We start from the raw sequence: 21,757 nt of genomic DNA, 5'->3' as shown, positions 1-21,757 counted from the left end.
ACACACACACACACACACACACACACACACACACACACACAGGGCCATGGAGAGAGGCTGCCTCTCAAAAAACCAGGGGGATACGTGGGGGGTGGGGCGGGGCATTGTTGCAAACAGTAAGGGAGGTCGAGGGTTCCAATGATCGAATTTCTCAGGTGAGCTAAACGGCCAATTTTTCTTTCGAAACAAGAGTTTGGGGGTTAGTCTCAATGGCACAGGGGCTTTGTTTTTTAAAGAAGAGCAGCCACTAAGAGCCATGATCAATTGCCAAGCAAAACAAACGGAAAACAAAGGACGGACCAGAAAATGAGCACCAAGGGCACACGGGGGGTGGGGGGTGGGGGAGAAGCAAGCAGAATGGAGAGACGGATGGGGGTGAGACTGGTCAAAGACACAAAACGCCACCTCGGCCGGCCGTCCCCAGGTCACTTTGTGGGTTGTTGTTCTTGTCCAGGCCGTGGTCTGGGAAGGGCACGGCGTGCCCATTGCTAATGGCCCTGGGGCAGTCCTCCGACCCAGGCTCCGAGCCCCTGCTAAGGCGAAGGCGCTCCACGGCCAGCCGGGAAGACAGGCGTTCGGGCACCAAGGGCTTCCCCCAGGGGCAGGGCTGCTCTGCCTTCTGGCCTGCCAAGAGGCCTGCGGAGTCCGTGGGGGTAGGCTGTCTTGGGGGATGCTGGAGGGGCTTTTTCAACCGGAAGGGGAGGGGGCTCATCAGGTAGATGTTCCGGAGAAGAATGCTCTTGTCCCCCCTGGGCTCCGAGGGGCGCCCTTCGGGCAGCCTGGGGCCCTGCTGCTGCTCGTGCTTGCGGATGGTGGTGAAGCGCGTGTAGGAGGCCGGGCAGGGGCCCTTGCACTTGTTGGGGCGGTGTCTGGGGACGTCTCCGTGCACGCTGCCCTCTCGGCTGTCGCTGGACGCGTTCGAACAGTGGTCCAGTTCTTCCGAGCAGGCCGACAGGGGGTCGGCGGGCCCGAGGGCCCTGAAGCCCAGGGCGGGGTCCGCCACGTTGCTACACGTCGCGGAGGCGTAGACCCGCCGGGGGCTCATCACACCGTCCAGCTCCCGGGGCCGCAGCTTGGTGGACTCCAGCAGGGACTCGGCGGAGCGCGCGGCGCTCAGGCCGTTCCGGGCCAGCAGGGGCGTGGGGGACTTGCTCAGCCTGCCCGACAGGTCCAGGGACGGCATGGACCGGGAGCGCTGGATGAGCTGCTCGAAGGCGCTGATGCGGGAGGACACGGTGTGCTTGGGAATGTGCTCCGAGCCCTCCTGCCCAGGGCCCAGCTCGTCCCTGGCCAGCGCCAGGCCGCTCCTTTCAAAGTGCGAGGCGAGGTCGCGCACGCTGGAGGCGGAGGAGGCGCCCGAGCTCAGGAGGAGGCCGGCCCGGTTGATCTGGTGCATGTCCCGGTACAACATGGAGAACTGCACGCCGGCCTTTCTGGAGAGCGGGCAAGGCCTGCGACCGCTGGAGCCGTACTCCTGCAGGCTCATGGTGCTGCCCGAGCGGCTGTCGCAGTCCCGCCGCGAGCGCCAGAGCAGGTTCTCGATGCTGCCCCCCGCGTGCAGAGGGAGGCCCCGGCGGGGATGGCCCAGCGATGCTGAACCGCAAAGGTTCTCGCAGCTCTGAGCCTTCTCCGAAGGCAACAGGAGGCTCTTCGGTTCCTGCAAGAGAGCGCTGGGAGCAGAGAGCCGGGGTTTGAATTTGGAAGGGAGGATTTCCGAAATGCAGGCTTTTGCGGCCGAGAGGGGCTTCTTGTGCTTACACCCGGGGCCTAAGGCATGGCTAGTGTTACACGTTCGGCTAGTAACCGAGGATGAAGAAATCATGTGAGCATTCCCACCTTTACGGTCCACTGGTAAGCATGCAGGATAAAATAAACAGACCCATTAGGTTAAAGCTGAAAGCTGCTGAAAATAGTAAAAAAAAAAAAAAAAAGGGGGGGGGGCATGCTCATTTATCATTAAGGGCTTTTTTTTTTTTAATTTTCCTTCTCAGTTCAGGTCTAGAAGCAACATAACCGGTGCTGCAAAGCAGGTGCGAAAATGCAACGAGAAAAAAAAAAATGGTCACCCTGCTAGAGTCAGGAGGCTGAAGCTCAGCTAATTTCTAAGAAATGGGGGTTAGAACAAAAATAATCAGAGATGCTTGAGGAAGAGCAAAGGAAGAGAAACTAATACCAGAAAGAAAAATGGCCACAGAGAGAAAACTGGGACGGGACCTCGGGCTCCGAGACTTGGATCTGGACTGGACTGGAACGGGGGAGGAGCTTTCCCGGCTGCTGGCAGCTGTTCCCACCACCACGGTGGTGATGGGGGGACAGGGACGCCTGAGAGGTCACTCACTCACCTTTAGTGGAAGCCGAGCTGGAGGGTCTCTTGAGCCCACTCAGGCCCTGCAGAGGAATGTCACCACCTTCCAAGACGCTCTTATAAATCTGCCTCTCGTTCTCCAAGCCGGCGAGGTCCCCCGGGGACCCATCGGTTTCCCTCTTCACTGCGTGGAAGTTGGAGGAATAGATACTGCGAACCATGTCATTTCAGACGAGAGAGGGAGAAAAGAAGGGGAGGGGTGACAAAAAGAGGTGAGAGATAAGCACCTACTGGGTACTTTGCTCAAAAGCTCAGCTGAAGGCTGGACACACGCTTGCTGCCGGCCCTAGGATCCGATGCGTAGACGCATATTTCCACAGACCGGACCGACCTGCTGGTGTCCTGAGCGCTCTGGGATCTTGTCCAAACAGGAAAAGTGCTCTGATTGACTATTTGTGCTTGTAAAACAGCATCTCTGTGAACAATGCCGGGGTGAGGGGTAGGCAGGTGGGGGGGGTGCTGCTGGCCAGGGGCATAGCAGGCAAGATGGCCTAATCAAGGCCCTAGTGAAGCTGGTGGCATGGTGCCACACCCAATGGCAGCCTGCTCAAGTCCACCACTTGGACTAGTCTCCTGGGTTGTTCTTCCCATGTGATTTCACCGATGAGAGCCTTAAAACTGCCTGCCCATCAGCAGTGTACCCGGGAGACTCAGTTGCCAGGGTGGCAAGGAAAAACAGGCCAAGAAAAACGGGCACCTTCCAATTCTAATGGCCCTGAGGAAGACAGACAGCCAGATCCCGCAGCCCTGTGTGTTCAGAAAACCTTCCGGCTCGGCTCGCAGCAAGAGGAGAAACTACAGCTCGTTCACAGCCGCCGGGTATTTTGTACCTCACTGTAATCTAGGTCTTTTTGCAAGTCACCACCAGATCCTTTTTGGAATGAGGTGGGGCACGGAAAAAAATGAAAAGCACTTGAACCCCTCCCTTCCTCCTAATCCCATTTTTCTATGCCCTTGGCCACTGACATGTTGAGACACACACACACACACACACACACACACACACACACACACTTTGGCTTCTGCTAGGCTGTATATTTCACTCCTACTGAATTCCACGTCCTGGGATCAATGCTATTTTTCCATTTCTGAAGAGCCACATCTTGATGGAATTCCTCTCTCCCAATTCTCTATTTTGAATGTTTTCAAGTCCACAGAAAAGTATTTAAAAAAAATTATAACCATGAAAACCTATACACCCAAACCCTACACTGGGCAACAAACACCGGGCTACATGTGCCTCTTCATACATCTGTCCATCAACCTTTCCCTCTATCCATCCATCGAGAATGGGATTTTACTTTTGCACATATCTTTCTTTCTATGGATCACCCCATCCTCCGAGCCTCCATGGTCCCAGACAGTGGCGGCCACAGCAGCACCCCACTTGACAAGATGTTCTACCTGGGAAGCACAAGAGTACGTGCTTGACAATTGTCCTCTCTCTAATCCTCATTTATAAAAATCCATTTTTGAGATGAGGAGATAGGCACAGGTGGTAGCATGGCAGAGCTGGAACTTCCACATGTCATCAGGCACCACACAGCATTCTCGGTCACTTTCTTAACAACACTTCCCTACCCGGAACACCCGTGGGGCGTCCAAATGGTTTACGTGCTCGGCTGCTAGCTGAGAGGCTGGGGGTTTCTTCCACAGGCCCCTCAGAAGAAAAGCTTGGTGCTCTTCCTGCAGACATTCAACCCCTGGAAACGCCACAGAGCCCAGCTCTGCTTTGACACAGAGGGGACTCCCCTGAATCGGATTGACTAGACAGCAACTGGTTTTGTATAGCTATCTTCTCCCTTTGCTGACAGATAGCTGGGGTGTTGAGGGGCTGGTGTCTGAGCACCTCGATTCCAGACCCTCCTCAGCACAGGGGTGACTGACAGTGGTCCCTGTACTGCCGGCCTTTGAACTGCCCCACCTGGGGCCAGAACCTCTGGCCCATCGTCCCTGTTGCATTTAGTTCTTGGTGAGCGGATGCTAACTCACACTCGGAGATCCATGTGTGCCGAGAAGAACCTGCTCCATTGGGTTTTCAAAGCTGGGGGGCCTCCTAGAAGCTGATGGTAAGGGCTGCACTGTGAGGTGCCTCTGGGTTTAAATGGGGGACTCTGGGCCAGGACTGGGCCCTGACCTCCCCAGCCCCCAGCCCCTGACCTCACTTGAGGGCATTATCTCACCTAGCATCGCCATTGTTTTTATCCTGTTTCCCCACAAGCACAACAATCCCGCCCTAAGGAAACCTCTCCGCATGGATTTGCTTAGGCCAAGTGTTTTTCTTTTTGATACAATAGCCAGCATATATTTTCCAGATGTGAACACTTTGCAAAAGAAGAGCTTTTTGTTTAGAAACAATAGCCAGAAGCTCTGGGACAATATTTTTAAGTTTAGCATCCCCAACAGGTCACCCAATGTTGGAAAGATGGGCATCGGGAGCCTTACTGCACAAGAGGGGAAACCGAGGGACAGATTGGTAAGGGCATTTGTCCAGGGTCACGCATTCATTAGGTCCTGGCTGTGCCCCAGAGGAATGAGAAAAGCAAACCGCTGACCCAGGTTCAACGGGGAAGACCCAGTCAGAATCAGCAGCTATGCATTAATGAATAAATTTTGCTCAGAAGCTCAGCTCTGAGCAGCCCCCATTAAACTAGCTTCCAAATGTGGAAGAGCCAGCCAGGAGGAGCCAGTGCAGAGAATTCAGTACTCTCTCCCACAACTGGCAGACTAAGGCAGGCACAGAGCAACCATTGTTTCCAACAGGCCGACTCTGGAGGTGAGAGCCTGTAAGTAGTCAGGGATACCAGTTTGACTCCAGCCAGGAATCTGCTGAGTTGAAAAAACTTGGAACCCATCTTCTTCTGCCTGAATTTCTTTCATCTGCAGAAATGTCAGGTATGGCTGAAATGGTCTATGGCACCTACCTGCACCTCTGTTTTTGACACAGAGCTGTCTTTTAAGCTATGGACACATAACATTAACCACCTTCTAGGTTTCTCCTCTTAGAAGTCTCTCAAGCTTTTCAAACCCAACAGTCCCAAGGCCAAACCCAGCTCTGTTCATCCTCCCGAGCTGGAAACCCACTTACCAACCTGTAAGCCGAAAGTCCAGGGACTCACCACCCCTTCCTCTTCCCTTGCTCCCACACTTGGCCGCCACGCCCTATTCACCACTCTTGCAGACACAGCACACTGCGGATGCTCCCTTTCCACCTGTTATCTCGGCCTCATCACTTCTCACCTACACACTTCTCACCTACAACGCACCATCACTCCGGCTAGCCTCGGCGTACTCCAATGAGCTGGGCAGAGCGCAGCCAGCAGATCTTCCTAGAAGCTCACGCCATCCCACGGTTCATCTATTCACTCAGCAAACAGTGACGGAGCACTTGCTGCGCGCTAATCACTCTCCTTGGGGAGGTTCAGCTGTGAAACAAACGCTCACTTGCATGGAACTGAATTCACTGTTCTAAACCACTGGGTGAATGGGGAGGGATGTAACTCTCGTTAATGGTGACTGTGGGAGAAGGAGTCTAGACAAGGTGAAGAGGGATGTTTCCTCATTAGCCTTTGCAGCTGCATTAACGTTTCCAATTATATTCAGGTTTTGTTGGCTTCTCCCTCCACAGAGTCTTCCCTAACCTTTCTCCCCTTCAAGACTGAGGCGACCCCTCCCTGCTGGGTCCCACCAACACATGCACATTCCATTTTGAGGCTTCTTGGCAAGTCTCGCTCTCCGGCTCCACGCTGGACCTTTGAGGGCAGGCAGTTCATCTTCTCAATCTTTGCACACTTGCCGCACAGCACTGGGGTGCAATAAGTATCAGCTGCACACATGATTGTTCTGCAGGCAGGTTTCTGACACATTTTCCCAGGAGAATCTCTACAGTTTCACCCAGCTCTTTAGGCCATGGATTCTTGGTTCTCAACTTGAGGGGAAAGGGTTCCAATCCACCCGAGCAGACCCAGCTTCTGTAAATCTGAAAGCCTTGGAAACCATGGAAGCCATCTGGGATACTTTCCATTCTGCTCTCGAAGTGCTTTGTGAATCGGAACAGACTCGTGGCAGTTAAGTGTGGTTGGGGTTTGTAGTTGTAGCTCGGAAGCCCTGGGGCACAGCACCTAAAGTGCTCGTTTGGTTCCTAACCCAAAGGTCAGCTGTTCAAAGCCACCAGCTGCTCCACAGGAGGAAAATGTGGCAGGTTGCCTCCATACAGATGTACCGCTCTGGAAACCCTGGGGGGCCAGTTCTACTCTGTCCTGGAGGCTCCCTATGGGCTGGCATAGACCGAGTCACAGCAGGTTTGGGGTATACAGGTCTCCTCGCTACCTCCCAGTAGAGTGTTTCAATAGAGTGTTACGCCGAAATGGCGTAAAGCAAAGAAAGAATTATCGTTATTAACGCATAAGGGGAAAAAATATGAGCATTCTGGCTTCACATAATAACTTTCCAAACCAGACCAAAGAGCTCATAAAACTTAAAACCACACTAGCATATAGTGTTCTCAGGCAGTTCAAAGCGATGGAAGCTTGAGGCGGGACCTCTGTGTAGGGTTCCCCAGGAAGAAGCAGAGCGAGGTCACTCTCACTACTAGGGTGCCTGCTGTCTCCTTAGCATCTTTCTGAAAAAACAAGTGCTGATCGATTCTTCATGAAAGTGGAAAACCGTTTGCCTTTTCATTAGCCAAAACAAGTACTAAATAGAGCATTAATGACAGTGATGTAAAGTGAACCTTCCAAAAACAGGGGGCACCTGTAATTGCATCCTCTTAGGGACCAACAGCTTGTTCCTGACTGCCACCTGCTGGTCAAACACAGTATAGCTCTTTGGCTCAGCAACCAATGATCAAAGTACTGAGAAGATGAGATGAGTAAATCTCCCCTGCTAATAAGATCTGATAACTCCCACCAAACCAAACTCACCACCATCCAGTCGCTGCGGGACAGGGTGGAACTGTCCCCTGTGAGGTTCCGAGACTGTAACTCTTGACGGGAGTAGAAAGCCACTGTTCTCTTGCAGATAGCAGCCCAATATGTAACCACTACACTAGGTAGTCTAGCAAAGTGAGGGGGGGTGGGGGGGGGGAGAAGAAGGGCAGCCTGTATTTCTGCTAAGTATTTCATGAGCTGTAGGTGAAGGCCAAAAATCAGAGTTCTTTGGAAAACTATTTCAACGATACAAGCAAAAAGTGTGGGTAAATTAACCCATCAGAAAGCTTTATATAGCTAAGTACTTAGACTGGTTGAGTCAATTTTCTCTTTTAAGTGGTATTCATCCTTCAGTCATGTTCACACAGAATTACAGAAAAACAAAAATGGTACTAACCACACCGAGCCAGCTTCTGACTCACAGCGACCCTATAGAGCAGTGGTTCTCCACCTTCCTAATACCGCCACCCTTTCATACAGTTCCTCATGTGGTGGTGACCCCAACCATAAAATTATTTTTGTTTCGACTTCATAACTGTCCTTTTGATACTGTTATGAATCTGTGAAACAGTTGTTTGGCACTGTGAAAGAGTTGTTTGGCCCCCAAAGGGGTTGTGACCCACAGGTTGAGAACCACTGCTTTACAGGCTCAGACAGCCTCTTCTTTCTCCCACAGAGCAGCTGGCGGGTGTGAACCACCAACTTTGGCAGTGAGCAGTCAGACGCTGACCCGGCAGCCCCTCCAGGGATCCTTTCTTTAACCCAGCTTACTGTCCTCACAGAGCTTCTCAACTTATTCTTAGGCTCTGGGGCATGGTAACAGTACAAGTGCATGCATTTCTAGGGGGAAAAATTAACATCATGGATCTAGGTGGCACTTTTGATTGCTACCCTAAGAGGCGTTTTCCCCCCATTATCTCAATGAAATACTCAAACCCCAGCTGACTGGCTTTCAAGTTTAATTCCTCTTGCAAAGTTCTTTGGCAAGGCAGGGTGGACACGGCCACGTGACCATAACACCTGTCCAAAAAAAATCCATGAATTCGGATTCAGATTAAGCCAGCTTCTTCTCTGAACAGGTGAGTGTGGCTCATCTGGATGTATTCAACCCAGAGGGCAGAGGGCAGGTTTGTGTGCCTTCCCCTGACCCATTCTGAAGAGTGAGTGTGTGTGTGTGTGTGTGTGTGTGTGTGTGTGAGAGAGAGAGAGAGGGAGGGAGGGAGGGAGAGAGAGAGAGAGAGAGAGAGAGAGAGAGAGAGAGAGAGAGAGAGAGAGAGAACGAACCAGGAGATGCTCCTACCGGAACAAGCTCTTCTCCCAAATCGAATGGCTACATCGGGCAGGTAGGACTGAGTCAGGCCCTGTGGAGCGGCAATCCTTGCCTTTGAGGTGTTTAAAACCTCTCAGCCACATTCATTTGGGGATACCGCAAAACATGGGTGTGCCAGGAGGGGTAGCAGGCAGAGAATGACTCCAGAAATGTTCAGTTAGGAACTACGTGCATGGGCTACGATGTTTGCCACTGACCATCCATGTAACCAGGGTCGGGGCCCAAGCCCCAAATCCAACCCATTTCCAGAGTTGGGTCCATCTCAGAGTGGCCCTAACAGGGTTCCCGAGACAGCAAATCTCTATGGATGCAGCCAGCCTCCTTTCTCCCTTGTAGCCAATGGTGGGTTTGTACCACCAAGCTTCCAGTTAGCAACCTAACACCTAACCACTGGCGCCACCTAGTACTGAAAATGGCCGAATGGAACAGTCGCTGTGTGGTAAGGTGGGGAAGGCTGAGGGGGCGTGGGGGTGGGGGCGAAGGGGCTACTCCGACTATATTAGCTGGCTATTTGTCACCAAACTATATGTCATTGGAAGCCGCTAACTGGACTGCTACAAATCACACACACTGGAACTATAACACACGCCAGACACCTTATACACAAACGTCTCGTGAACAGCTGGCTACTTACTATCCAGGAGGCTCTGATGACGCTTCCGGAGTGGGGCTGACTGCTGAGCTCTGCAGGTGTCAGAGAGAGAGAGAGAAAGAGAGAGTATATGTGACTTATTTGGAATCAGGTTATTACACTCCATGGGAACAAAGGTAGGTCACTTTTCTGTTCTAATTCAGGTAACTACCTCAGAGAGACAGGAGCGGCTGGCTGGAAGGTTTTCAGGGCTGGTGGAGGGTGGTCTCTTTCTCGGAAAGGGCATGTCTGGGCAGGTGGACTCACCTAAGCTCTGGGCATGGGCCTCCCAGTGAAGGCTGGCAAGGCCCTCTGGGTCAGAGGAGCGCCTCTGGGCTTCTGCTTATCTTACGCGGCAGTCCCTCTGGATGGATGGACCCCCATGTGGCCAACATGCATCAGTGTTCCCACAACTTCACCCCATGCCTGGGCTTCTCCTCAGATCCCCCTAGCAAGCCCGTCATCACTGACCTCCTCATGCATGCCAGCCAGATGCACCCCCAAAGGGAGACCCACCCAACTCTTTAGGTACAGAACATACAAAACCCATTGGGAACGACCACGCTGTCTTGAGCGCATGTGTTACCACCTGCAGATTGAGAAGCGTGCTAATGGGGAGACAGGCAGTTTCGTCACACTCGTGTTCATGCCCATTTCAGGGGGGGGGCGGAAACGACGCGGGGGGACGCGGAGGTTTTATCCAGCTATGAGACACCGCCCCAACGGAAGACAACAAAGGGACCCAGAGGCAGAGAAAGCTCAATGCCATCAATGCTTCCGGGTCCCGTCATTGTGTCGCCTGGGGGAGAAGAACCGGAGGGCTCAGCCTGTTTGTGTTTGAGCGGGATGGGGTCGTTGAATAAAGCAGGGCAAATATTAACTGTGAAAGTGAAAAGTCTCCTCGTTTTAATAATGACCCTTTAAACTAGGGAAGGAAAAAGTTCCCTGGAGGAGAAGAGACATTTGGGGAAGAGAAGAAACACTCAGGGTGGGGGGTGGGGAGAAAAAAAGACGCGTGAAAAGAGAAAAACAAGCTGATGGGGAGGCTACCTTCACCAGGGGGTCACTCACCTGGCATTCTGCCTGTGGAAATGCCACCCCCTCCACCTGCTGGGTCCCTTAGTTCCTGATAGTACCTTTGGCATCCCTTCGCCCCTCCACACTCTTCCTCCCAGGCTCTTTGGCTACACTATCTTGCCTGCCTTTCCTCTCCCTCTTGAGCCTCTCACCCCTTGGCACTCTGGCTCTTCTGCCACCCTGGATGCTTAGCTTGTACTGTCAGGTGCCCCTGAGTCATTTGCTAGTGTTTAGCTTCGCACTAGCGCTGATGTGACCTGGGAGGACAAACTGCACTTCTCATTCCAACACAGAACCCCGCACAGCCTGTTTCACACCCTCGGGACTGACGTGAAAAGGACGCCTGGGCGCATCAGACATGTCTTTGCCCCACTCGGCCCCAGGCTGGGTTCAGGTGCAGAACAATCTCTGCGCTCAGGGAGGCTGCAGGCAAGTCATCCTTGGGGACCTTCCACCCATGCATGATAAGAACTTCTTATCACTTTGGACTACTTCGAGAAGAGCCCCCACTTTCCCTCTTGGCTGATCTGAAATCTCAGAGCTTCCATCCATGCCCAGACCACTTTCGGGCTCACCTGTAGCCACAGTCTTTATGCTAGAATGAGACAATCAATCCCACGGTGGCTGTATGGTTCCAGTCTCCACAGCACAGGAAATGGTGAAAGCCCCGCCCCAACATCTCAAAAAGTGTACTCACTCACTCGCTATACTCCAGCTGCTTCCTCCCAGTTCTGATTCCTCAGATGAACCACAGACTCCTGTCCCCTCATTCTCTGGGGACTCTCTGGGGCCCGAATCCTAAGCCCTCAGGTCTACCTGCAGACACCCAGCTTCTGGCTCTCCCAACCCGGCCCTCCTTGGCTGCTGCCACAATCCCTAGTTTCTCTGTCCCTTCCCCGGTTTGAATCTGACACTGAAGTGACTTTTCACACCCAAATCACTTGTGCTAGGGCCTGACTCTCCTTGTCTTAAATCTTCCTAATGGGTCAAGTCCTGCCATTCATCTACAGAACTTTCTGGCTTCTTCTGCAGAGTCTCCATGCTTTTAACATGCTTGTATAACAATATCTTTTTTTTGGGGGGGGGGGGGAATGCATGGACAGGTTTTATCTTGGGCCACTTAACAAATCACCTGTAGGCAAAGCTTCCTTTTAAAATGCCAGAGGGAGTCAAGTTTCCAATGCCTCTTGGTGGCCTATGGCGCGCATTTTTTAATCACAGATAACATTTGTCTTTCCAATGACAAATACCCATGTCTGACAGTGACGTGCTCAAACGAGGCATTCGTATCATGGCTGCCGACCATGAAAATGAAAATGATCTCCCAGGGCTGAAACACACACACACACACACACACACACACACACACACACACACACACACAGCCAAGGCAACTACCCTAAATTTAAAAACTCCAAACTTACTGACATCCAACTGATTCTGACCCACAGGGACCCAAAGGGGAGAACTGCCCCTTTCAGTCTCTGGGGCTTGAAGTTTTTACGGGAGGAGACAGCCTCATCTTTCTCCTGCAGAGCGACTGGTGGGCTTGAACTGCTGACCGTTTGGTTAGCAGCTCAACGCATAATAGCCTCCCTGAAAAATCAGAGGCGAGGGCAGGGAATTTAAAGAGCGTCACCTCGTGGAACTGGAGAGGGAGAACAACAGGGGAGGGTGAAGAGTTTACGTCACCAGCCATGTTTCATACACGCATCTTTGGGGGGGAAAAAATCCTCTTTAAGGAAGATGCCAAGCTCCAAAGAAATCCAAGCAAAGCTCTAACGTGAGCGGGTGGGAGGAAGTCTACAACAGGGGCCAGAGAGCCACGCACCAGCATAAGCAGCTGTCAACTACATCAAACCCCGCGGAGCCAAGGGAAAACAAACGGGCCCGGAAGCATGACCTGACAGCACGAGAAAGCAGGAAATACCTGGGCCAGGTGTGCACTGGGTGCTTTGTTAAGCGTCTCCACTTTGTCTAAATCTGCCTCTAACTCTGCTTGGCAGAGGGTGAGCTCTGTGTCTAGATTAGTCTGGTTCGAGAAAGAAAAGACCGGAAAGAATGTTTTAGTTTCGAGAACAGGGAGAGAAGAAAGAAAGGTTCAGTTAGGAAACACCAAAGACTGTTTTATATTTCTAGGCTTGCACGTTCAAAAAAGGCAAAGATGGCATGAGTAACACACAGGTATGTACAGGAAATTCGTTAGAAACATGAAAACAGCGAATTCCAACACTAGGCATATACATTGTTAAGTCCTGGGGTAACCAGAGCGGCTAGACATCTATTCTACTTGCTAAAGAAGAGGAAGAACAATAGTTAACACACAACCTACCTTTCAGGAAATATCTCTCTTCCAAAGTATGGTGAATGTAACAATTGTTTTATACCAGAAGAAGAAATACTTTCTTCCCCAAACCTTTTAAACATTCGTATAGGTTCTTAGAGGCTTTGTTAAATAGTTTTATCACCAAGTCAGAAAGAAAAAGAAAAGCTATCACACTAAATTTAAAAAAAGAGAGGGGGGGGAACCCCACACAACACACTCCCACTAATCCAGGCTAGAGCAAACACACACACACACACACACACTCACTCACACACGCATGCACGCACTCACTCCACAGAGGAGGCACAGTGGAATTACCTTTCTATCCTCTCTAGGAAGGATAGAGCAGGCTCCAGGAGTATAATCCCATATCTTTTTGGGAGGCTGACGGGAAGCAGAGGAGGAAATGAAGAAATGAGCATAAAGACAAACGTGGAGACTTGTTCAAACAGAGGGGTGGGGCGGGCACACTCAGAGGACCATATCAACACAGAGGGGAGCTCACAGCAGACGGGGCAGGGGGTGGGGGTGTCCTGTTCTAAGGACCACCTGAAGGGGGACCCTCTACAACTCCGGGGCTGGAGACAGTAACGAGGAAGCTTGCTTTTATGGCTGTGTCTCAGGAGGTAAGTTACTGTTGGAACTTAAATATCACACACTTTTAAATGAAAAGAAACCCCCACCAACTTGAACACACACACAAAACATTGCAATTCCTCAGAGGGGTGGGGTCTGTATTTTCGACAATGGGGTGGTGTCTGCAGTTTTGGAGCAGGCTTTTTCCCACTGTGAAATTCATAATGTTTGGACCGATGTGTGGATTTAGCAATCTGGCCCATTGAGTTAAGTCGACTCAAGTGAATGTCCTTTCTGTGGGTTTCTGACTGTCCGGTGGCAGCGAAATCCTCGCCTAGCCCTGTGTAACTATGCGAAATTATCATCTTACAGTTCAGTCGGAATTTGATAGTGCGGTTGCTGATATAAACATCCCTTTCCCCACCCACCTCCAGAGAACAGGCTTGATCTTAAACCAGTGTTTAACTTAAAGCAGTGCGCAGTTCTCTGCTTTCTCTTTTAGCCTCATTCCGGCCAGGGGAATCAGTCAGATGATATCAAGTGCAACAAGAAAGGGGCTGGGTTGTTCCGAAGTTTACGGTCAACTCTAGCTCCTAGACTTGTGTGTGAGGAGCCTCGGTGGCAGAGCAGGTTAAGCGTGAGGCTGCTAACCACAAAGTTGGCCGCTCAAAGCCATCGAGCACTGGGCAGGAAAAAGATGAGGCTGATGGTCCCTTACGGACTTACAGTCTCCGAGACCCTAATGGCATAGTCCGACTCTGTCCTACGGCGTCAAAGTGAGTCCGAATGGACTCTGTGGCAGTAGGTTTAGAATTGTGTGCAAATTTCACGATCATCGACTGACTTGGTTTACACTGTGAGATTTTGTTCCCTCTTGAATTTACTCATAGGACCTACTGACGACTTTTCGGTGAGCAGCCCGACGCTTAACCGACTGTCATCCACCAGGGCTCTTCAGAGTCCCTTACTTGGTGCACAAAGCAAGATGGCATTTACACATCACAGTGGTTTCAAATACTCCTCAAAATGGCCCTGTGGTCTTGGAATAGTTCACATTTGACAACAGTTAATCAGGGTCTTCCTGAAATTTCAGCCTGGGCTTGGCTCAACCGGCCAGCGCCCAGTGTCAGCGTCTCCGATCTATCAGGGGCCGAGCGTCCTGACTGGCTGAGAACAAATCACGGTGAGGCTTCACATGAGTTCAACTCCACTTTTCTTTCGGATCATCTGTACCAATGGACAGCAGGCTTGACTGGTCTTTGAAAGGTTGGAGGTTTTAAAACACCCAGAGTCAGTTCCCAAAAAAGGCCGGGTGACCTCTTTCTGGAGTGCACTCCACGGCACTGGTGGCAGTCATCTGAATAGCTTAAAAAAAACTCCCCCCCCCCCCAAAACACCCATGGTCCACACTGTTGGTATTTGTGTTTCTTACACTTTTGTCTTTGGGGGTAAAAAGGCAAGTGAAAAGAAACAATTTCTCCCCAACTCACCTTGCCATTCCCACGCACCCGAAGTCATATGCAGCCATCAACCTGGAGCCATTCTCAAACCTAAATCAGGGCTGGGGAGTCGATTCTAACTCATAATAACCCCCTCCCTATAGGGCAGGGGAGAATTGCCCTTGTGGGTTTCCCAGACTGTAACGTTTTACAGGAGTAAAAGGTTTCATCCTTCTACAGAGCTGGCTGCTGGTCTCGAACGGTTTACCTGGTTTACCTTACGGTTCATAACACACCATGGAACCACTACTCCACCGAGACTCCCCTGGAAACATTCTGATCTCAGTACAAGGGCAGAGAGTCATTCTGCAAACCTTTAACGGCATTCTCTTTTCAAAGAACACCTGCCTAAAAGGAGCAGTTCCATGACGGAAGACTGCGGTCTATGGGAGGAACGCTGCTGCCTTCAGGGAAAACGTCTTTCAGGAAAAGCCTCTCAAGACTCAGTATTCAGAGGCAGTAGTAATTCGAGATACTCATTAGAGGAAGGACTCGATACACAACTGGATCGCGTGCCTAACAATCGTTTACACGTGTGCGCAGTAGTCACAGAAACCCACTTAATGTTTTCAGGGACAGAAATACTATCTGTTGTTAACAAGAATAAAATGATTTGTGATGACAGACTTAGCAAAACAAACAAGTCATAAGTAATCGGAGGAAAAAATGGTCTCCTAAAAGCTAGTGGTATTTCTGATAAAATAGGCTTAAATTTCAGGCAGATAAGGAGATGGCTGGAAATTTGTGGATTCTGAAAGGGACTTAGAGAAATCAGTGTGTCTGGACTTCTCATCATTTAACTTCAAAGGGAGTCTTTTTGTAAAAATTTCTCTGATGGGCGGTATTATTGATAGATGGTATTACTGTTACACATCAATTGTAATTTTTACCCACTTTTGGAAATACACATATTAAAGTTTTTATTTATTTAAAAAAAGAAGTAGAATACTATTAAATGATTGAACGCAGAATGGATTTCTTTAAGAGAGACTTAATTGGTGTCTGAATGGTGAACAAGAAGGAAAAGGAGAGGAAGGAGACTGAATGGCACCCGCACCAAAAGCTTTAGGGAAGAGGAAGGAGCACGGTGCAGCCTTGAGGTGAGTTGCTTCCCCTCCTCTGGTCTCTAGAGGGTGCTGTTCACTCACAACACCTTGACTGCTCTTTAGCACTAGGGGTCTACTCCAGAGCCTGCAGGGAAAGCTGTTCCCCCAGTCAGTATGTTCACAATGCGGGTGCCCTTAATTCAAAAGATGCCTGGGCTTTCAGGTGAAAGCCCATCACTAACTCAAAGTATATTCCTGGAGCACCTGCTTTTGACTTCGTCTTTATGGAAAATGCCTATTTTGATTCTTTGCTGAACTACAAAGTTAATTCCAGTCTGCAAATAAAGCTTTCACCTTAAATCAGAGTTATTCAGATGCTGGATTCAATTTTTAAGGTCTCAAGCAAACATCTGCCCAAACTCTCATTTTTATACATGTAACTCCTTGGTCTAAAGAATCTCTCTTTTTTAAAAAGCAGTTTATTAATTAGGATGTAAACTGGACTCTCTGTGTGTGCTGGGCTAAGAAGTGCCAAAAGGCATTTTGCACCCAAGCCAAACCAGAGCTATTGCTGGAAGGTGCGGAATATTCAGTTGAATGCCCAATTTGCTAAAATTCCTCTCTTCTCACATTTTGGAAAATATGCCCTCAACTCATGGGACTCATTCCCTAAAAGTGATTGCAAGTGGAGCTGCCTGTATGGGCCACACCTGTGGGGAGAGGTCCTTCCCTTGCACCTGTGTTGTTAAAATGCCGTTCCCAGCAGACTCAGTGCTGCGTGCGTGCATGCGTGTGTGTGTGCGTGCGTGCGTGCGTGCAGTGCAGCTCCCTGCCTCTCTTCCGTTGCCATAAGAACTGGTCGAGGGAGTGAGAAACGGTGGAACTGTGCTGCTAGTGGGGGCAGGTCCTAGGAGAAGCAGTGTTCAGTCGTGTGTCTCTCTGGGATATCTGGGCGGGAGATACTGCAGCGCCTACAGCCCCTTCCTGGTGAACTAAGCAAGGGGGACCTCACAGGCAGAGAGAATGGACCATCCACTACGGGAGCCTGGGGGAGACTCCTTCCAGTGTCCCAAGTCCCTTAGCGATACTTCTGATTCTCTAAGTGCATCAACAGCGTCATTTCAAAAGGCGTCATTTCAAAAGGCGTCTTTAACCAGTGAGGCTAGTAAACTTACCGGTTTCCCAAACTCCAATTCCGAAAAGAATTTATACCAAGGTTCATTCTTTAAATCTATCTCTTCTGGGCTTACATCCCGACTCTATAGGGGTTGGTGACAAGGAAATGGAAGAGAGAGAGAAGGGTAACATTATGCAAAGATCACACAGGAAGAGGCCAGTAGAGATGCAGTGGTTTTTCCGGGCTTTCTAACAACGGCACGTAACTGCAGCCACCGCTCATTTTCACCTGACAGCAAGCAAAAATGAAAATAAGAACTGGATGGAGCTAAAAGGCTGGATGGGGATGGGTCTGTTTTTAAAAGGGAAACTGAGGTAGGGAGCCGCGAGTGGCTCGTTCTCAGTCCCTCAGCAGAAGGCGATTGGACTGCAGGTGTAAGTTCTGAACCACACTGCTGCCCTCTACCATAACCCTGAATCTGGGCACAGCAAGCATGATCCATGCCATGGGAGCAAAGTCCCCCAAAACCCAAACCCACTGCCCTTGAGTTGCTTCTGCAGCACAGAGACCCCACAGGACAGAGTAGAACTGCTCCTGAGGGTTGCCAAGACTGTACATCTGTCCGGGAACAAACAGACTCAGTTTTCTCCCACAGAGCAACTAGTGGGTTTGAACCGCAGACCTTGTGGTGAGCAGCCCAATACCTCCCCACCGGGGCTCCTTATCCCCTCTTTACAAAGAACTATGAGTTCCAAGGGGACAGCCTGGTGAGAGCACCAAACGTTTAGCCATCTATGCCAGGGGAGCAAAACAAACACTTTTTAATGGGCTAGTAGTTTTAGTGCTTCTTTGCAAAGCGGCCTGCGGGTTTTTGAAATAAACGCAGATACGGACACTTTATAAAAGCCAATCTGTTAATACTGCATCTTTAATGGCACATGAGTAGGTGAGAAACCATGTCCTGCACAGTCAAGTGGAAGATGATGTAAGTAAAAAAACGGGACACAGGGAAAAGAAACAGGTCTCACACGTGCATCCGTGGGGATGAATACAGACAGAGAGCACTCTGCGTTCGAACACATACATGTTAGAGAACTGGCCAAAGCCGAGCGACGAAAACGCTGGACAAGACAGAGAACGGAGCAACAGGAGAGGGAAAAACTGGGTCACGCTCCACAGTGAGACTTCTCACACTCTACAGCTCACGGAGGGGCGCCTGCAGACTGATAATCTGACCCATGGGACTTCATGTTTGACCAAATATTTATAAAGTTCTGATAACTCACGCGGTGGAATGAGAAGTGTTTCTGGAACAAAATGAGTGCCTAGAATGCAAATCAGGACTTTCCCTAAATAAATGAGAGATCTGTTCACCTGAGACAAGAGGGGGTGGAGGCTAGTGGCATAAATTCATGTACGTAATATACACACGTCAATTTCAGGGGGGAAATGATCGTCAACAAAAACCCCACCAAAACAAAACCTGGTGGATTTCCGACAGTCGTGTGAGGACAATCATCCGAAGAGGCTTCAAAAAGTGTGTGGGAAATGGAATGAAAAGATGATGGAGTTTCCCATAAACATTGGGGGCTCTTGATATTCAGGAAAAAATCAAAATGTTTCTTGAGATAGAAAACCTCATATGAGAAACTTCACTTCCTGGGGACAAGGACGAGGACTGCCCGGAGGAAGGGTCCTGTGTCCTGTGTCCACATCTTTGGTGCTTGTGAAGTGGTATGAGGGGACTTCAGAAAGTGTGTGGAAATTTCCATTATTTTTTTAATGCCATCCACCCATGAACTTTTTGGCGTGCCCCTCATATATCAATCAACTTGGGTCCGCAGCCAGCTCCTCAGAGATTACGGTAAAAAGGTACCACAGCCCCGCACTAACCTCTGCATTTAGGACCCAGCTGGAGCCCCAGCGCATCGCAAGCAGAAAAGGTTCTCCAGAGCAGACAGTCCCTGCAAGGCTGGGCAGAGTTCTTCGGCTTTGCACGCTACTCTCATCCCAAGGCAAGAAGGCCCTCGGAAAAGTCAGGTGACTTCTCAGGAAAATGCCCCATTTTCCCTCCAGGACAGTTTTGCTACTGGGAATGGGACCCAGAGAACAGCCTTAACCTTTCAATTAAATGAGTGATATGACGGGGTATTGGTCACTAGGCCACTTTACAGCGTTCACAGTTGTTTGATCCGCATGGCCACACGGGGTCCTCTTACTTCATGCTTCCGCAAGGTTTGCAGGCCACTTTACAGGGGGCTCAGCAAGGCAGTGCGACTTGCCTCACGACAGAAAGTGGAGTCACAACTTGAACCCCGAATTCAGTCTTTCCGACTCCTGGTCTGATGTTCTTCCCGCTATTGCCACAAGAAGGGGGCAGACTCACTAAGTTTGTGACGCTCGGTTAAAGAAGGGTAAGTAAACTGCAGAAGTCAAGGAAGGAATTTGAAAGTGACCTCTGTGATCTTAGAAGACACCAAGCCCCGAGATTCACAGTTCCAGAACAGGTCACTGTGTCCATCCTTATTGTTTTTAACGTCTGTCCTTCCTACTATGGGGGCACAGGCACCACCGTCTCACCCAGGGCTTGGTTAGTAAAAGTTATCCCCTGTACATCTGCTTAATTGGATGTTAGTTCCACTAGAGACCCGGGAGGAAAGTATAAAGAAACAGTACAAAAATGGCCATTTCTGACAATGCAGGGGCTGACCAGTTAAGAGCTAAACTCTGAAGGCCAGAAGAAAGCAGACTCCAGTTGCAAAGTTTTTCTGGGGGTGGTCCTGAAGGGGTTTCACTGACTGCAGGGTGGGGTCGGGTGTGTATTCTCAGGACAAGATGAGCTCTGAGAGAGCTCTAGAGTCTCCCCTCCACCACCTCCTCCGATTAACGCCCAGGGATGCCTCTGAGATGCGCGATTGAAATGGCCAGGTTTAACCAATCCCAAGTACCTCCCATTGAACATAGAAAATGAGGTGTACATCTCTGAGGGAAAACTTAGGTTCTGTCTCTGCCACTAGTTGGCATACTTATCCACGGTAAACAACGAGGAGGGGGGGAGATTCAGCTTCTGCCAGCCCGTCACTGGCTACCCAACGGTGAGTCTCGCACGCTCCAGGAACTCCTAGTCCAGCTTGTGTTCTGGGAGCCAACAAGGTTTAGAGGGACCCCAAACTCAAAGACTAATCCAACTACTGCGTCTGTGAGAGGCACAATCCCAAGAGATCTAGATTTGCCTGAAATGCCTCTCATATGAAAACACAAACAAACACTCTTTGGAAGGGCAGTGCCCAACTGGGAGAAAGACACTGGGAGGTCCCGTTCCCTCCTGGGCACAATGCTTCAGGGTTTATGTCCCATTCTTGGGTCCAGTGAGGGCCTGGGCACCACGCAGAAGAGGCTCTTGGGTAGGAACATCTACACGATGCTGTGCAATCCCTTCAGCTGGTCACCACCACCCTCTAAAAGGACACACCCCCCCATGGGGGAATCACACACTTATTTTCAGGATTGATTAAAAAAAAAACAACCCAATACAAATGATCTTCCAAACTGGAGAAGTATGGAAGATACTTGTGAGCGGTGTCAAAGAGAAAAGAAAACAAAACAGGGTTTTCTGAGTCGTGGTGACGTGGCTAAGAATCAAACAAGGAAAGGAAATGAAGAAAAAACCTAAGGGGCAAGTCGTCAATCAGAGAAATGAGAACTGATGGATGGTAATGCTATTAAAACAAAAACAACCAAAGGCCTACAGAGAATCCCTGATAGGAGGGGACTTCGAAAGGTTCATGGGAAAATTCCTCTGTCTTTTACTTCCACTTTCCCAGGAAGGGTTTGAAGCCCTCTTGGTATGTTTTGGAAGGTGCCAGACTTATTATTAATGCCACGAGCGGAGCCCCACCCGCACGGTTTCCTAGGAACCCCTGTGTGGAGGTGCCCTTGCCACATCGATGATGTACCAGGGACTTTATAATGGAGAATGATGAGCCTCTAACGGGCGCGGGTTACAGAGGGAAAATTCTCTGCCTCTCTGAATGTCCTTGCTTAAAATAACTGTGGCGCACACAGTAAGAGCCTTTCTGTGAACCGTTGGCCTCCTTTTTGGTAATTACAACGACTTATCCCTTTGTGCTTGTAAAGATGTCACCTTTTTATTTTTAGGAAAAGTCTTCACATCAATTATTCCTTAAAAGCATGTAGGGCCGAGGGAAACCCACTGGAATCTGCATTCCGGGACCTGCTTTTGGGGTAAGAAGCACAGCAACAGCACCATTTTAATAAGAACCAAGCCCCAGCAAGATAATTCAATCCTGCTGTCATGGGCCAGAGCGCTGCAATGTTGTTGGAGCTGAAGAGAAGCCTTTTAACCACAGTCGGATTATGAACCAGCTTTTTCTAATGATGGGTCCACGAAAGGAAACATGATTAGCAGCTATGAAATGAATGGGTCTGTCAACATTGTTTCCTGTGGCACAGAACAGCCTGTCTTTCCCGGGTGGTCTCCTGTACCCAAACCAGCATTCCCCCACTGCAACTGCCGGAGACGTGATGAGCCAGGCAGAACTGGAAATCAGGGTTCCACTGCCTGTGCTGGAGCAGGGACGTCTCCAAGACCTCTTCTAACCGCCTGGGCTCCCACCACAGCCCAAGTCGTAACATTACATTAATTATTCAGCTAATGATGTGCTAGAAGCTGCTGCAAAATGGATTTACATTCAAATGAGAATCATTTGGAGAATCAACGGCTGACGGCCCTCCAGTTAATAACCAGACTGATAACTTTATACACTGTTAGACGTTGAAAACAAGACACCAGTAAAATCAATCTCGGCAGGAGTATCAAGATGAACGTTAGTGAAAACCAC

The 21,757-nt window shown here is 50.0% G+C and overlaps 1 protein-coding gene across 33 annotated transcripts in view; it reads right to left on the bottom strand.

Moving 5' to 3' along the window:
• Positions 1 to 21,757, bottom strand: part of SORBS1 (sorbin and SH3 domain containing 1) — a 184,524-nt gene that overhangs the window by 36,183 nt on the left and 126,584 nt on the right. For 10 of the 33 annotated variants that reach the window (XM_045291448.1, XM_045291452.1, XM_045291454.1 and 7 more), the window contains 5 exons: positions 16,954 to 17,037; positions 12,976 to 13,041; positions 12,262 to 12,363; positions 9,258 to 9,307; positions 2,343 to 2,515 (listed from right to left, as the gene is read on the bottom strand). In XM_045291448.1, the coding sequence (XP_045147383.1) occupies positions 2,343 to 2,515; positions 9,258 to 9,307; positions 12,262 to 12,363; positions 12,976 to 13,041; positions 16,954 to 17,037 (475 nt within the window). Of the gene's footprint in view, positions 1 to 405; positions 1,849 to 2,342; positions 2,516 to 9,257; positions 9,308 to 12,261; positions 12,364 to 12,975; positions 13,042 to 16,953; positions 17,038 to 21,757 lie in introns of all 33 variants that reach the window. The other 23 variants (XM_045291456.1, XM_045291458.1, XM_045291473.1 and 20 more) reach the window with 4 other exon arrangements.

Source organism: Echinops telfairi, unplaced genomic scaffold, assembly GCF_000313985.2.
Source record: "Echinops telfairi isolate 266 unplaced genomic scaffold, ASM31398v2 ScPeMD7_70;HRSCAF=299, whole genome shotgun sequence".
Lineage (NCBI taxonomy): Eukaryota > Metazoa > Chordata > Mammalia > Afrosoricida > Tenrecidae > Echinops > Echinops telfairi.
The sequence above is the reverse complement of the archived record's forward strand: the minus strand, read 5'-3'. Positions and strand labels throughout refer to the sequence as shown.